This window comes from Crinia signifera, chromosome 1 (assembly GCF_055691185.1).
Source record: "Crinia signifera chromosome 1, ASM5569118v1, whole genome shotgun sequence".
In the NCBI taxonomy this organism is placed as follows: domain Eukaryota; kingdom Metazoa; phylum Chordata; class Amphibia; order Anura; family Myobatrachidae; genus Crinia; species Crinia signifera.
In genome coordinates, this window is record NC_139217.1 from 198,800,661 (window position 1) to 198,814,270 (window position 13,610).

Below are 13,610 nucleotides of genomic sequence, written 5' to 3' on the forward strand. Positions count from 1 at the left end.
CTTGTTTAATGACTTATTTGGAGAACAGCTTTAGCATGTGTGGTGTAGCAATTGCGCTTATGTAAAGGGTACATACAGAGACATGGGCTCTGTCCAATTTGACGTGCTTCTTGCATTTGGTAATGTGCATATATTGAATTTACCATTTTGAGGTCACCTATCGCTACAGGCCCTACATACACAGCGGTGTGCTTAATTTCTAAGCAATCTAGTTAGATCACAATATGGGACAATGGGGCAGATGTATTAAGCCTTAACAAGATATAAATGCAAGGGAGATGGAGATAAAGGTCCAATCAATCAGCTCCTTACTGCCACTTTACAGGCTGTGTTTGAAAAAAGTCAGTTAGGATGTGATTGGCTGGACATTTATCTCTCTTTATCACCCTTGCATTTATCTATTGTTAAGGCTTAACACATCTGCCCCAAAGCCTGCCGTATTCGTACCTAAAGGCATAAATAATTGAATGTCTCCCATAAGGTGCAGTCAAACAACTGAACCCCCCCACCCCACCCCACCACCACCACCACAAAAAAAAAAAAACACTAAAAAGGAAGGAACTAAAAACTGCAGATTGCTTTTTAGTACCTTCATAATCTATTACACCACACTAACAGCTTGGATTTCAGAGTTGCAATTAACTTGTAGAATTTACAAAAACACTACAATTTCCGAAAAGATACAAAATCTTTTATTTTAAAGTGCGTATTGTAACATACTGTACCTATCGGTTCTACACCATACTATATATCTAGCAATCACACAATGCAATTTGCTGCTGAGTGATAAGATGCTCACACATGGTGCGTTTTGGGCTTGCGATGCGCGCACATCACATTGCAAAGTACAAGTATGTGCAGCACGTATTTTTGAACTAGGAGTTCAAAACGCATTCTGTTGTAGCATATTACATTCATTTTGAACTAGATGTGATGCGATCTAGTTCAAAACGCAGAGTACATCGCTTAGTGTTTCTTTGACTATATATCACACCATGTGTATGCACCTTAACTGTTGTCTGACAAACGTAAAAATGAGTGTCAATAGCCCCATTCATCTTACATAAATTCAGCATAAGGCAACGTATGACACTGGCAAATACAGATGACCTAAAACATTGTGTGATGTAGAAAATATTCATTTCTGTTCAGCAGAATTATTATAAAACTTACACGGATATCCATGAAACTTTAAGCACTTCAAGATGAAGTTTGTTCACAAAATAAAACCGTAACAACATGTTACAGACATATTTACAAAATGATTTTATCCCGTTATAGAATTTACTGGGAAATAATAAATGGTCTGAAAAAGCTTTGTTTATAGTTATGCATACATTTTCTACGTACAGTATTGTGTTGCCATTTTCAAGAAAACTTGGTATATAAAATGTATTCAATTAATTTCAGCTGGTGTAAGTAGCAAATTTATTAAATGTGCAGAAATGATATCTGAGCTCCAGATTAATTGGTGTATTGTTACTATGACAGAGCTTCTGAAGAAAGATCACCATCGTCCACATACCTGTTAATAGTTTTAAGTCATTAAGGACAAAACAGCTGATCCACCAATGTCCGCCGGCGAGGCATGTGCAGTTTGTTGGCCGCAATCGATCTCCCGCACCTAACGTTAATCAGCTGATCATATATCAACGGTAAAACTATTTACCATCAATGTCAGACCATTGATGGCTGATGTCCATCAGAAGATCCCTCGCTAATAATACTGTAATAGTCCATAGGATACAATGGCAATAACTATCTGGGTTTGGTAACTAGAGCCTGACTACTGTCTCGCCTGGATAAAATGTTTTATAGTGTTCATTTACATAATGCAGGCAATCATTTATACTGCAAAATCAAACTGGTTTTGCAGTGTAAATGATTGCAGCTTTAAAAAAACTGAATATTTCTTACCAAATCTCTCATTTTCTGAATCTCTCATCCTATTAAATTCCACCCTATGTGTCTTCAGATGCAGTGCCCACAAGTTTAATGGGGTGATCTAAGCACCATTTCTAAGCGATCTGACTAGATTACTTTAGTTTTCCTTGTGAATAGGGTATTAGTCACGTCGCCATTTTTATGTGTGCATATATTTGAAGTATAACTTTCAGTATGTGTTTATATTTCCTGGAGCTCAATGAGAGGCTTATTTGTGGTTTAAAACAAACAAAAAAATAATATATATATATATTATTTGTCAAAGGTTTTAAAGTAACTTGAATTATCATATACCCATTTACAAGGCAAAAAATAAAAAGCAATGGTATTTGTAAAACTTGCATGAAAACATATGATGGCACTTAAAGTACCATTACAATTCTTTCAACTATATGCTAATATACTAACGTTACACATAAGATATGTACGCACACATGTTCCTAATTGTGCCCATGGTACACTACCTAGTGCAGTCTCCTGACTACTCACTATGACGAATGTTTGGTGTATGCTCCCTACATGCTGCAAATATAGTAGGTTGGAGGAAAAGCAGTGAGTACCTACAATGCAGTACTCATGCCGATTAATGGGTCATTGTGGGCATTCCCATCCTCTGTCTTCGCAGCACACTAGCAATACAGGCTTTAGTGTTGTCCATGCTTGAGCACAGGTGACTTAATTAGTACATCAATTATTTTGATTTAACCATGTGTGTTAAGCCTGGATATCACAAAAACCTGCACGGTTAGTGTGCCTTGAGGAACGAGTTTGGCAATGCTGGCTGGAATTAGACTGTTCACCAATGCTGTAGAAGGAAATACACCACACTTGTGTGCATAAATTCTGTAAAAACAAATGGCGTAGAGTGATCTATGGTTTTGGCAGCTGGGTGAATAGCAGAAAAGCCACATGCTTACCTTCTCTAGCCTATGTGCACCTTAGTGTTATAAGAAATATGCCTTTATCACCAAATGTATAATTAAATCTGGCTATTTGCAACACTGGCAGCCACTCCTCCCCCATCAAGACCCTCTGTAGACTGAGAAGATGGAGGGCGGGAGTTTCTGGAGCGGGGCTGACCATTGATTCCACTAGGAGTCCCCAAGCGATGACTCATTTGGGAAGCGGTGTCATCAGATTCCCATCGCTCTAATTCCTCTCTCACCAGGCGCTCCATTTGTTCTCTGTGCACCTCATTATCCCGGCCAAGCCTTTCATCCTGCATAACAAAATGTACAACATATTTCACATTACCTATCTGTTACATAATGCAATTAAAATGTCACATGTGCCCTACACTCAGAGCTCCCACTAGGGACCTTCTATGTCTGCTTTATATTGCCAGTTTTCCCAAGGCCTCCCACGCACTCACATTTTTTGTACTCTAAAATTACATTATTCACATAGTAAGAGTAGCCGAACCGATCCAACAAGCTGTTCCCTTCGTGTGGCACTCATACTGTATGTACTCAATAAGATATTACATGCGTGACCACACATATGTAATACAAGAATATCAAACCACACTTGATGAGTGGAGAAAGAATAGCAGAGAGATTTACAGTTAATACAAATCACTGTGAAAAGAACACCATTCCATTGTGGTGGAAAAAAAAAATTATATATAGAATTATTATTTACAGATTCTTATATAGTGCAGCATATTCCGTTGCGCTTTACAATTGGAAACAATAGTGGTTAAACAAACCGACATGGAGGTAGGAGGGCCCTGCTCGCAAGCTTACAATGTATAGTGATAATAGGAGGGATACATAAGGATAGAATTCCATTGCAGGTCAGTCCCATCAGATTACAAGACAGTCCTGTTGGGATTTAATTAGATAGAATGCTACTGGAGGTTGTGTGGGGGTCCTGAATGATAAATTTGCCTGAAGAGGTGAGTTTTCAGGAAAAGCTTGAAATTTTGGAGGCTAGAGGAGAGTCTAAGTGTGCATGGAAGAGCATTCCATAAGGTGGGTGCTGCCCGACAAAAATCCTGCAAGTGTAAGTGGGAGCGGGGTAATGAGTGTGGATGAGAGACGCAGGGGTGCGTAAAACCTCATTTTATGACATAGAATAATATGATTGCATTAAATGAAAAAAAAAAAAAAAAATCGCACGGCACTAAAATGGCCCATGGCAAATAGCTTAGTGGGCGCCATTCTAGGAAACAAGTACCATAGAAGTATTTTATATTGAATGCGGTAATATACAGGCAACCAATGGAGGGACTGGCAGAGCGGATTAGCAGACGATGAACGTCTAGGCAGGAAGATCAGCCTCGCAGCTGCATTCAAAACGCATGTTTGCACAATTCTCTGGGTCAGAGGTTTTAACTAAAACCATGTCAATATTGTGTGGACTCCTTTTTACCTTTATTCAGTGTTATAAGCCAGCGGGTTTTTAATGGCAATGTATTACATGGCATAACAGCTATAAACACCAGTATTACATACTATTATGGAAAGCTTATCCGTCTTTTACTTTACAAAGTCAGATGATGTTGTTCCTTATCAATACATCTACTTGTTATCTGCAGGATGTTTTCGTTAATTATTTAGATGTAGAATGTGCGGCAAATAAAATTCAACTTGAAGTCGATAAATATTCAGCGAGTCAGTGAAAAATAAAGACATGTAATGAAATTATTAAGTGAAAACATACCTCAGTGACTCCATCCAGAAGTCTCGCCAGAACCTCTCTGCGCTTCATTTTTGCCCTCTCCATGGCTTCCAGTTTAACAATAACTGCATCGATTTTGGACACAATGCTTCCAATTGAGTGTTCCATCCGATCAACTCGTCTTACCAAGCTATAGGGGAACGATAAAATGTAGGGTTACTGAAAGCACTGATAGACAATTAACTGTCCGATTAAGCCTTAGGGGCCGCTTGCATGATCCATTCCTCTCTTGTCAATGCAGCCTCCCCGGCTTTTACAGATGTATATAGTATATGGTGGACAGTATAGAGCAGGGATGGGGGGCTTTGTCACTCCAGCTGTTGTTAAACGAAACATTCCAGCATGCCCTGCTACACTTTTGCTATTTGGTCATGCTAACTGTTCAGGGCATGTTGGGATGTGTAGTTAAACATCAGCTGGAATTCCAAAGTCCCCCACCCATGCTATGAGATACGGTCATTTGGTCTACAGCATGATGGTCGACATGGGTCAAGGTCGACATACGAAAAGGTCGACATGGTTCTAGGTTGAAAGGTCATTAGTTCGACAGTGTCTAGGTCGACAGTCAAAAGGTAGACATGGGGTTTTTCACTGTTTTTTGAGACGACGTGCCGACAGGCTGTATTTCATGCCCTACCATCCACTAGGGTAGGGCTGGGCAATTGCGGCCCTCCAGATGTTGATGAACTACACATCCCAGCATGCCTTGCAACAGTTTTAGCATGGCCACATAGCAAAACTAATGCAAAGCATCCTGGGATGTGTAGTTCATCAACATCTGGAGGGCAGTAATTGCCCAGCCCTGCACTAGGGCGTGGTGGAAGAATAAATTAGTGTGCCGAGAGCAGCGAGGCACCATGCCCGATGCATTGCGAGCGCAACGAGGGATACGGTGCACTTTAAACTGTGTCCATGTCGACTGTGTTGACATCCAGGTAAAAAATCAGTGAAAACCCCCATGTCGACCTAGACATTGTCGAACTAATGACCTATTGACCTAGAAACATGTCGACCTTTCCCCATGTCGACCTAATGACTGTCAACCATCATGCTGTAGACCAAATGATCCCAACCCCATGCTATATGGTAAGGAAATTGCACATGTATTTAAAAAACACAATAAATAAATAAAAAAACACTAGCTATAGACCACAGGTTTATTGGTATATTAGCATTATGCAATATCAGACTGGCTCCTGTAATCAGTGTAAAATTGAATCCTGTATGGACATAAGGTACCACAATACCTCCAGCAACCAAATCTGCAGATTAATGGGCTGAAGGAATATCCACCAGGCATCCAGATCTCTTGCGGAAAGGGTATGGCAAAACTGATCCCCAAAAGAGCCCATGCTATGATACCCCTTCATACAATATATACAGTGCTTTGCAAAATTATTCACCCCCCACCCCCCCTCCCTTGGCTTTTTAACTATTACAACCTGTACTTTAAATGTTTTTTTTTTATCTGAATTTTATGTGATGGATATTCACAGAATAGTCTACGTTGGTGAAGTGACATGAGAAAAATATTTATAAAAAATCATTTAAAAAAAAAAAAAATCTTAAAACTGGCATGTGCATATGTATTCATCCCCTTTGCTATGAAGCGCCTCAAAAGTTCTGGTGCAACCAATTACCGTTAGAAGTCGCATAATTGGTGAAATGAAGTCCACTTGTGTGGTCTAAGTGTCACGTGAAAGGCCCCAGAGGCTGCAACACCCCTAAGCAAGAGGCATCACTCCATGAAGACCAAGGACCTCTCCAAACAAGGTCAGGGACAAAGTTGTTGAGAAGTCAGGGTTGGGTTATAAAAAAAAAAAAATAATCCAAATCTTTGATGATCCCCAGGAGCACCATCAAATCCATCAACTTCAAATGTAAAGAACATGGTACCACAACAAACCAGCCAAGAGAGCCATCCACCAAAAAACTCACAGATCGGGCAAGGAGGGCATTAATCAGAGAGGCAGCACAGAGTCGGGATCCCGACAGTCATTATCCCGATGTCTGGATCCCGACTGCCTGGTCTCAGACAGTGTGGTCAGCGCAACAAAGCCCCTTGCGGGCACGGTGGCGCGCTACCCTCGCCACTTATTCTATTCTCCCTCTATGGGGGTCGTGGACCCCCACGAGGGAAAATAGCCGACGGCCGTCAGGAACCCGACCGTCTGTGTTTTAACAGTCGGGATCCCGACTTTGAGTTAATGACTGTCGGGATCCCAACTGTCAGGACCCCGTCCGGCACCCAGAGACCAATGGTAACCTTGAAGGAGATGCAGAGTTCCACAGCAGAGACTCGTGTATCTGCGCATGGGACCACAATAAGCCGTAAACTCCATATAGCTGAGCTTGATGGAAGAGTGGCCAGAATAAAGCCATTCCTTAGCGTTAAAAATAAGAACGTTTTGAGTTTGGCATGTAGGCGACTCTCCAAATGTATAGAGGAAGGTTCTCTAGTCAGATGGGACTAAAATTGAACTTTTCTGCCACCTAGGAAAACGCTATGTCTGGTGCAAACCCAACACATCCCATCAACTCAAGAACATCATCCTGGGAAACTGATTCGACTCAGGGGGGAAAGATGAACGGTGCTAAATCATAGGATTTTAATCCTTTACTCGGAGTCCATATGGGATATTTGGGATTTCAGGCACATGGAAGCGCTTTCACTGGGTGTACTTGCTCCTCCCCTCTACTTCCTCCCACATGACCAGTTAATATGAAAACTGTGCCTGATGGAATGGAAAGTATATGAGAAAAGGATATAACTATGTGTTAACATATAAAGTGTATTAAAGTGGTGACATGCAACCAGCACACCCATAACTCAACAGTGGCCAAGAACAAGGATTGGCAATATAACTGAAGACAAGAAAACAGTAAAAGGTATAACTATTTCAAGAGAACAGTAGCAGGATCCATTATTCAGGATCAACAAGGCAGCAAGATCCCGCACTGAGGCGGGCGCCCAACATCCCATATAGACTACGAGAAAAGGATTTACCGGTAGGTATTAATACTATTTTCTCTATTATCCATATGGGATATTGGGGATTTTATCATAACATATGGGAATTATACCCAAGATTCAAGGACGGAGAGGAACGTGCGGAGATTGCTGCAGCACCGCATTCCCAAACTGAATGTGCTCCTTGGCAATGGTGTCAAATTTATAAAATTTGACAAATGTATGTTGGCTCGACCAGGTAGCTGCCCTACATAGCTGCAGAGCCGAAACACCCCGGGCAGCCGCCCAGGATGCACCCAATGCCCTTGTAGAATGAGCCCTAACAGTAGCAGGGCCAGGTAGGCCAGCCACAGCATAGGTCTGTTTGATAGCAGTACAAAGCCACCAAGCAATAGATTGCTTTGAGGCCGGATGACCTTTTTTCTGGGCATCGTACAGAACAAAGAGGGAATCTGTTTTGCGAAGCCTAGCCGTCCTCTGGACGTTTAACCTGAGAGCCCGAACCACATCCATTGTAGTAGGGATCTCCGAGTGAGGCCCACCTGCTGGAACCACAACAGGTTGGTTCAAATGGAAGGTCGAAACAACCTTTGGAAGAAACTGTGGGTTTGTCCTGAGCTCCGCCCTATCCTCATGGAATATAAGGTATGGGCTCTTGCAAGACAGAGTGCCCAGCTCTGACACCTTCCATGCTGAAGCCAAAGCTAACAGAACTGCTGTCTTCCATGTCCGGAACTTTAACTCCACGGAGTTCAAAGGTTCAAACCAAGATGACTGCAAGAAGTCTAAGACCACCTCCAATTCCCAAGGAGGTGTAGGCGGCACAAAGGGGGGTTGAATACGCAGAACCCCTTGCAGGAAAGTCTGGACCTCCGGCAAGGAAGCCAATTTCCTCTGGAAGAAAATGGAGAGGACCGAAATCTGTACCTTTAAAGGAACCTAAATGTAGTTTCATCTCCAAACCAGAAAATAAAGGAAGCGGTCCAATTTAAATTCTGCTGGTGGAAATTTCAACTTCACACACCAGCCCACATATCTCCTCCAAATTATGGTGGTAATGTGCAGAAGTCACCGGCTTCCTGGCCTAAGTCATCGTAGAGATGACTGACGCATGCCATCCCTTGTAAGCTAGAATCTGCCGTTCAACCTCCAGGCCGTTAAACGTAGTTGCTCTAAGGCCTGGCAGACGCAGGTTCCCTGAGTGAGCAAGTCTCTTTCTCGAGGGAGGTACCACGGGTTGTCCGCTACCATGGCTTGAAGGTCCGCGTACCACGCCCTGGGAGGACTGTCGGGAGCTATCAGAATTGCTTCCACTCCGTCGGATCTTACTTTTTTAGCACCTATACCAGTATTGGAATTGGCGGGAATACATACACCAGGTTGTAGCACCAAGGTGTTGTCAGTGCATCCACTGCCTCCGCTTGAGGATCTCTGGTCCTGGAGCAATACCGGGCCAACTTCTTGTTGGGCCTGGACACCATCAGATCTATCTGTGGGTTTCCCCACTGATCCACAATGCGTGCAAAGACCTGTTCTTTCAGGCTCCATTCTCCCGGGTGAAGGTTGTGACGATTCAGGAAGTCCGCCTCCCAATTGTCCACCCCGGGGATGAACATGGCCGACAGCAGTCAGATGAGCCTCTGCCCAACTGAGGATCTTGGTGACCTCTCTCATGCAGGACTTGCTCCTTGTGCCTCCTTGGCAGTTTATAAAAGCCACTGTCGTCGCATTGTCCGACTGGACTTTTACCGCCTGATCTTCCAGCCAAGGTGCAGCTTGCAGGAGAGGGCATAAAACTCCGCTCTCAACTCCAGATTGTTTATGTAGAGTTTGGATTCCCAAAAGGGACCACCTGCCTTGGAAAGTCATTCCCAGCATTACGGTGCCCCATCCTTGGAGACTGGTGTTCGTCGTTAGCAAAATCCAATTCTGGATCCCGAACCTGCTGCCTGCAAGCAGATTTGGAGGATGTAGACACCATTTCAGTGATTCCCTGGATCTCATGGACAGAAAAATCTTCCTGTGCATCTGCAGGTGGGACCCCAACCATTTGCTCAGGAGGTCTAACTGGAACACATGGGAGTGGAACCTCCCGTAAGAGATCGCCTTGAATGAGGCAACCATCTTGCCCAGAACCAGGATGCTTTGATGGACAGAGACTTGCACTGCAGCCAATAGATCGCTCACCAGGATCTGGAGCGCTTGAACCTTGTCCCCTGGCAAAAAAAACTTTCTGCTCACTGGTATCTAGTACCATGCCCAGAAACAGCAGCCGCTGAGATGGGATCAGCGAGGACTTGGGAAGGTTCAGTAACCACCCGTGTGCAATGAGGACCTGTGTAGATACCTGATTCAAAGCCTCCTCCGACCTGGCTTTTATAAGGAGGTCGTCCAGATAGGGTATGATTTTTATCCCCCTCTTTCTGAGTAAGATCATCATCTCCGCCATCACCTGCGTGAATATGCGGGGTGCAGTAGACAGACCAAAGGGAAGAGCCTGAAATTGATAATGGTCCTTCAGAATGGCAAACCGCAGGAATGCCTGATGTGGGACCCATATGGGGATGTGCAGGTAAGCATCCTTCACATCGAGGGATGCTAGGAACTCTCCCTGTTCTAATCCCGCTATGACTGCCTGAAGGGATTCCATTCAGAAAGTAGTTACCTTTAGGAATGGATTGAGAGACTTTAAGTTTAGAATTGGCCGTACCGAACAGTCCGGTTTCGGTACTACAAATAGGTTGGAGTAGTAACCCCTGCCCCTTTCCTGAGGAGGGACAGGGATAACTACCCGAAACAGCAATAGTCTCTGTATCGCCTGTAACAGGGTGGCCTGAGTCTCTCTCAATGCTGGTAGCCCTGATTTGAAGAACCTGTGCGGGGGCGGCTTTGCAAACTCTAGCTTGTAGCCTTGCAAAATGAGAGTCTGCACCCAGGGATTGGCACAGAACACCTCCCACAGCTGGGCATAGTGTAGCAGACGAGCTCCCACCTCTAGTAAAACTCAAGATGGTTCTGGGCCATCATGCAGAGGGCCTTATGGAACTTTGTCCGGGAACCCCTCTGTGCATTGGAGTCACCTCTCGCCTTCTGGCGGAATCTGTTGGCCCAAAAGGACTGCTGCATGGGACTTGAGAAGGGCCGGCGCTGCGCAGTGGAAGTAGATGGGAGGAATGTTCATTTCCCGGCAGTAGCCTTTGAAATCAGATCATCCAACTCACTCCCAAAAATCTGTCCCCCGTATAAGGGAGATTTTCAACGCTACGCTTCGAATCACCGTCTGCCGCCCACTGGCGTAGCCAGAGGGTTCTGCATCCCCGGAGACCACCATGGCAGAATTGTGTGCATTTATTGCACCTAATTCTTTTTGTGCATCGCACAGCATTTTGCCCATGTTTTGGATGTGGCCCAGTTTCTCTGAAACCTGCGCCACAGTCATGTCCCCCTGCAAGCCTTCCAATATCTGGGAGGCCCAAGTATGGAGGACCTTAGCTATCCAGCAACTCGCCAGTACTGGGCACTGACATGCACCGCTAGCGGTATAAACAGCCTTAAGGGTAGCTTCTACCTTTTTATCAGAGCTGTCCTTCAGAGATGAGGACCCTGGTACAGGTAGTACCACCTTTTTGGACAAGCGTGACAAGGACGTGCCCACAACAGGAGGCTCCTTCCATACTTTTTGGCCTGCCGGCTCGAAAGGGAAGGCAGACACGAGCCGTTTTGTGAGCTTAAAAACATTGTTCTGGGCACTTCCAAGCCGCCTTAAATGTTTCCTCCAGATCAGCCTGTTCTGGATAAACAATATGCTGTTTTTCTGGGCTCCAAAGAATGGATCCCCCACTACAGACTCAGTTAAAGGGAGGTCTAACACTTCCAGAATGGCCATAATGAATGGCCATAATGAGTGATGCAGGCTGCGAGTCCTGTAAGGGCTCATCTAAATCCTCCTCCACTTCAGGTTCCTCATCTGTATCAGGAGGGACAGCATCTGCGCCCCGTTTACGGGAGTGTGTGGGAGTTAAATTATCCACTCTGGCTGACAGAACAGAAAGGTCCTGTCTGACCTTTTGAGTCTGAGCAGTGTTTGCAGCTAGCTGAGAGGCATCCTGCACCATGCTCTTTATAGAGCTAGCCCAGGCTGGTTCTTGAGGCAGACTGCATATTCCCACTAAGCTGGGGAGAGACACCACTGAGCACTGGGGAAATACAAGCTTCACAAGTAACTTGAGAAGTAGAAGCAGGTGAAAACTTCACCTGTGTTGGAATGGCCTAGTCAAAGCCCAGATCTCAATCCAATTGAGAATCTGTGGTCAGACTTGAAGATTGCGGTTAACAAGCGGAAACCATCCAACATGAAGGAGCTGGAGCAGTTTTGCCTTTAGGAATGGTCAAAAATTAAGTTTTCTGTTATTTTGTCCTATTTGATGTCTGCTTCACAATTAAAGAAAACATCTTCAAAGTTGTAAGCATGTTCTGTGAATGAAATGATGCAAACCTTCAAAACACTCCATTCTAATTCCACACATTTATAGAACGCTGCAAGAAAATGGATTTGGGTACAAATACTGTTCATACTACATTGATGTACTGTCATGCAAAGATTTGAACTCATAACCTGTTGTATTCCAGTCAAACCCCCAACTATTTGAGATAATTGATCCTGCATTATGAGATTTCCAACTATAGGAATCTACTTGTACTTTGTGGAAAAAAAAAAAAATCACAATTGCAGCTGATGATTAGATGTGTGGCTGCACACTACATAGGATCTGCTCAATTGCAATGATTTCTTCCCCCAAAGTAAAGGTAATTGGCAAGTGCATCCAACAGCACCCCCTACCCCAGACCACCCTAGGTACAGCCCTGCTGATTGGCTCACTGCATCCCCCTCTCTGAAGCACTAAAGGAAGCTAGGTACAAATGGAGCCATTCTGATTGTACTCGCCGCCAGCACACTAATCGCCACAGCAGCTCTGACCCCACTCTCAGCATTGGACACGTGAGCGTCCAAGACGCTGGACCAACAGATACAGGGATCTGGCGCACCAGCGGGTACAATGAGAATGGCTCCATCTGTACTTTTTCCTTTGGGTCATATCCAGTGTTCAGCAGCTTTGGAGTGACAAGTGTGCTGAGGAGTACTAAATCCCTGTCCCTGACCCACTTAATCTGTATACATTGATATCATTATATATCAGTGTATACAGCACATGCCCAGTCTAATCTAGTCTTTAATACTAACAGCTGTGCTGTCTATTGGCAAAGAGTGAAAACCCCTGTAACTGGGTTTTCTTTCTTTTTTTTTTTATGTGAGTGCTCAGTTGCTTTACAGATGCAAGGTGTTTTCTTGATAACCACTATCAACAGAAATGTAACAGGTGCACTCACACTTGGAACTCCTCATAGGAGACACCACTGGAACTGCTGCCTCTCCTGCGGGAGCTGTGCCCACTGTCCTCATCATCATCTTCTTCCGAGTCATCTAGACTGCGTGGGAAGCTACGGCCACTCATGGGACGAGGCAGAGAGCCCCGGTCCAGCTCCAAGTCCTCCTTGTTGGAAACAAACAGGCAGCTACTGATTGATGGTCAAGAGGAATGCAAAACATCCAAAGTAGCACAAAGTTTTCATTGAGAAATAAAGAAAAATACAGATCTGGGTGATGAGTTGAATACAGAGCAGTGTTTCCCAACTCCAGTCCTAAAGGTGCCCATACACGGTACAATGGTTGGATGCGATGAGATGCATCATCACATCTCATCACACAGCTCAAAAAGTATGTGCTGCACATACTTTTTGTACTAGATCTCACCTCATTCTATTGCAAAACCTATGCAATGTGATGCAATCTAGTCCAAATTGTATACAATAATTGTACCGTGTATGGACACGTTAAGAGAACCCTGACAGGGTATGTTTTTCAGGTCTCCTCACGCAGGGGGAGGCTTGGAGAGTGATAAAGTAGAGAAAGGTATTCTAAAAGCCGATACCCTCACAACATTTATGCGAAATA

The 13,610-nt window shown here is 44.2% G+C and overlaps 1 protein-coding gene across 2 annotated transcripts in view; it reads right to left on the reverse strand.

Annotated features, from left to right (window-relative positions):
- Positions 1–669: 669 nt before the first annotated feature.
- The window catches only part of PKD2 (polycystin 2, transient receptor potential cation channel), an 86,983-nt gene continuing 74,042 nt past the window's right edge, over positions 670–13,610 (reverse strand). The window contains exons 13-15 of one of the 2 annotated variants that reach the window (XM_083179139.1): positions 12,986–13,146; positions 4,609–4,756; positions 670–3,163 (exon numbers count right to left, since the gene is read on the reverse strand). In XM_083179139.1, the coding sequence (XP_083035265.1) occupies positions 2,924–3,163; positions 4,609–4,756; positions 12,986–13,146 (549 nt within the window). In that variant the 3' untranslated portion in view covers positions 670–2,923. Of the gene's footprint in view, positions 3,164–4,608; positions 4,757–12,985; positions 13,150–13,610 lie in introns of both variants that reach the window. The other variant, XM_083179138.1, reaches the window with a different exon arrangement.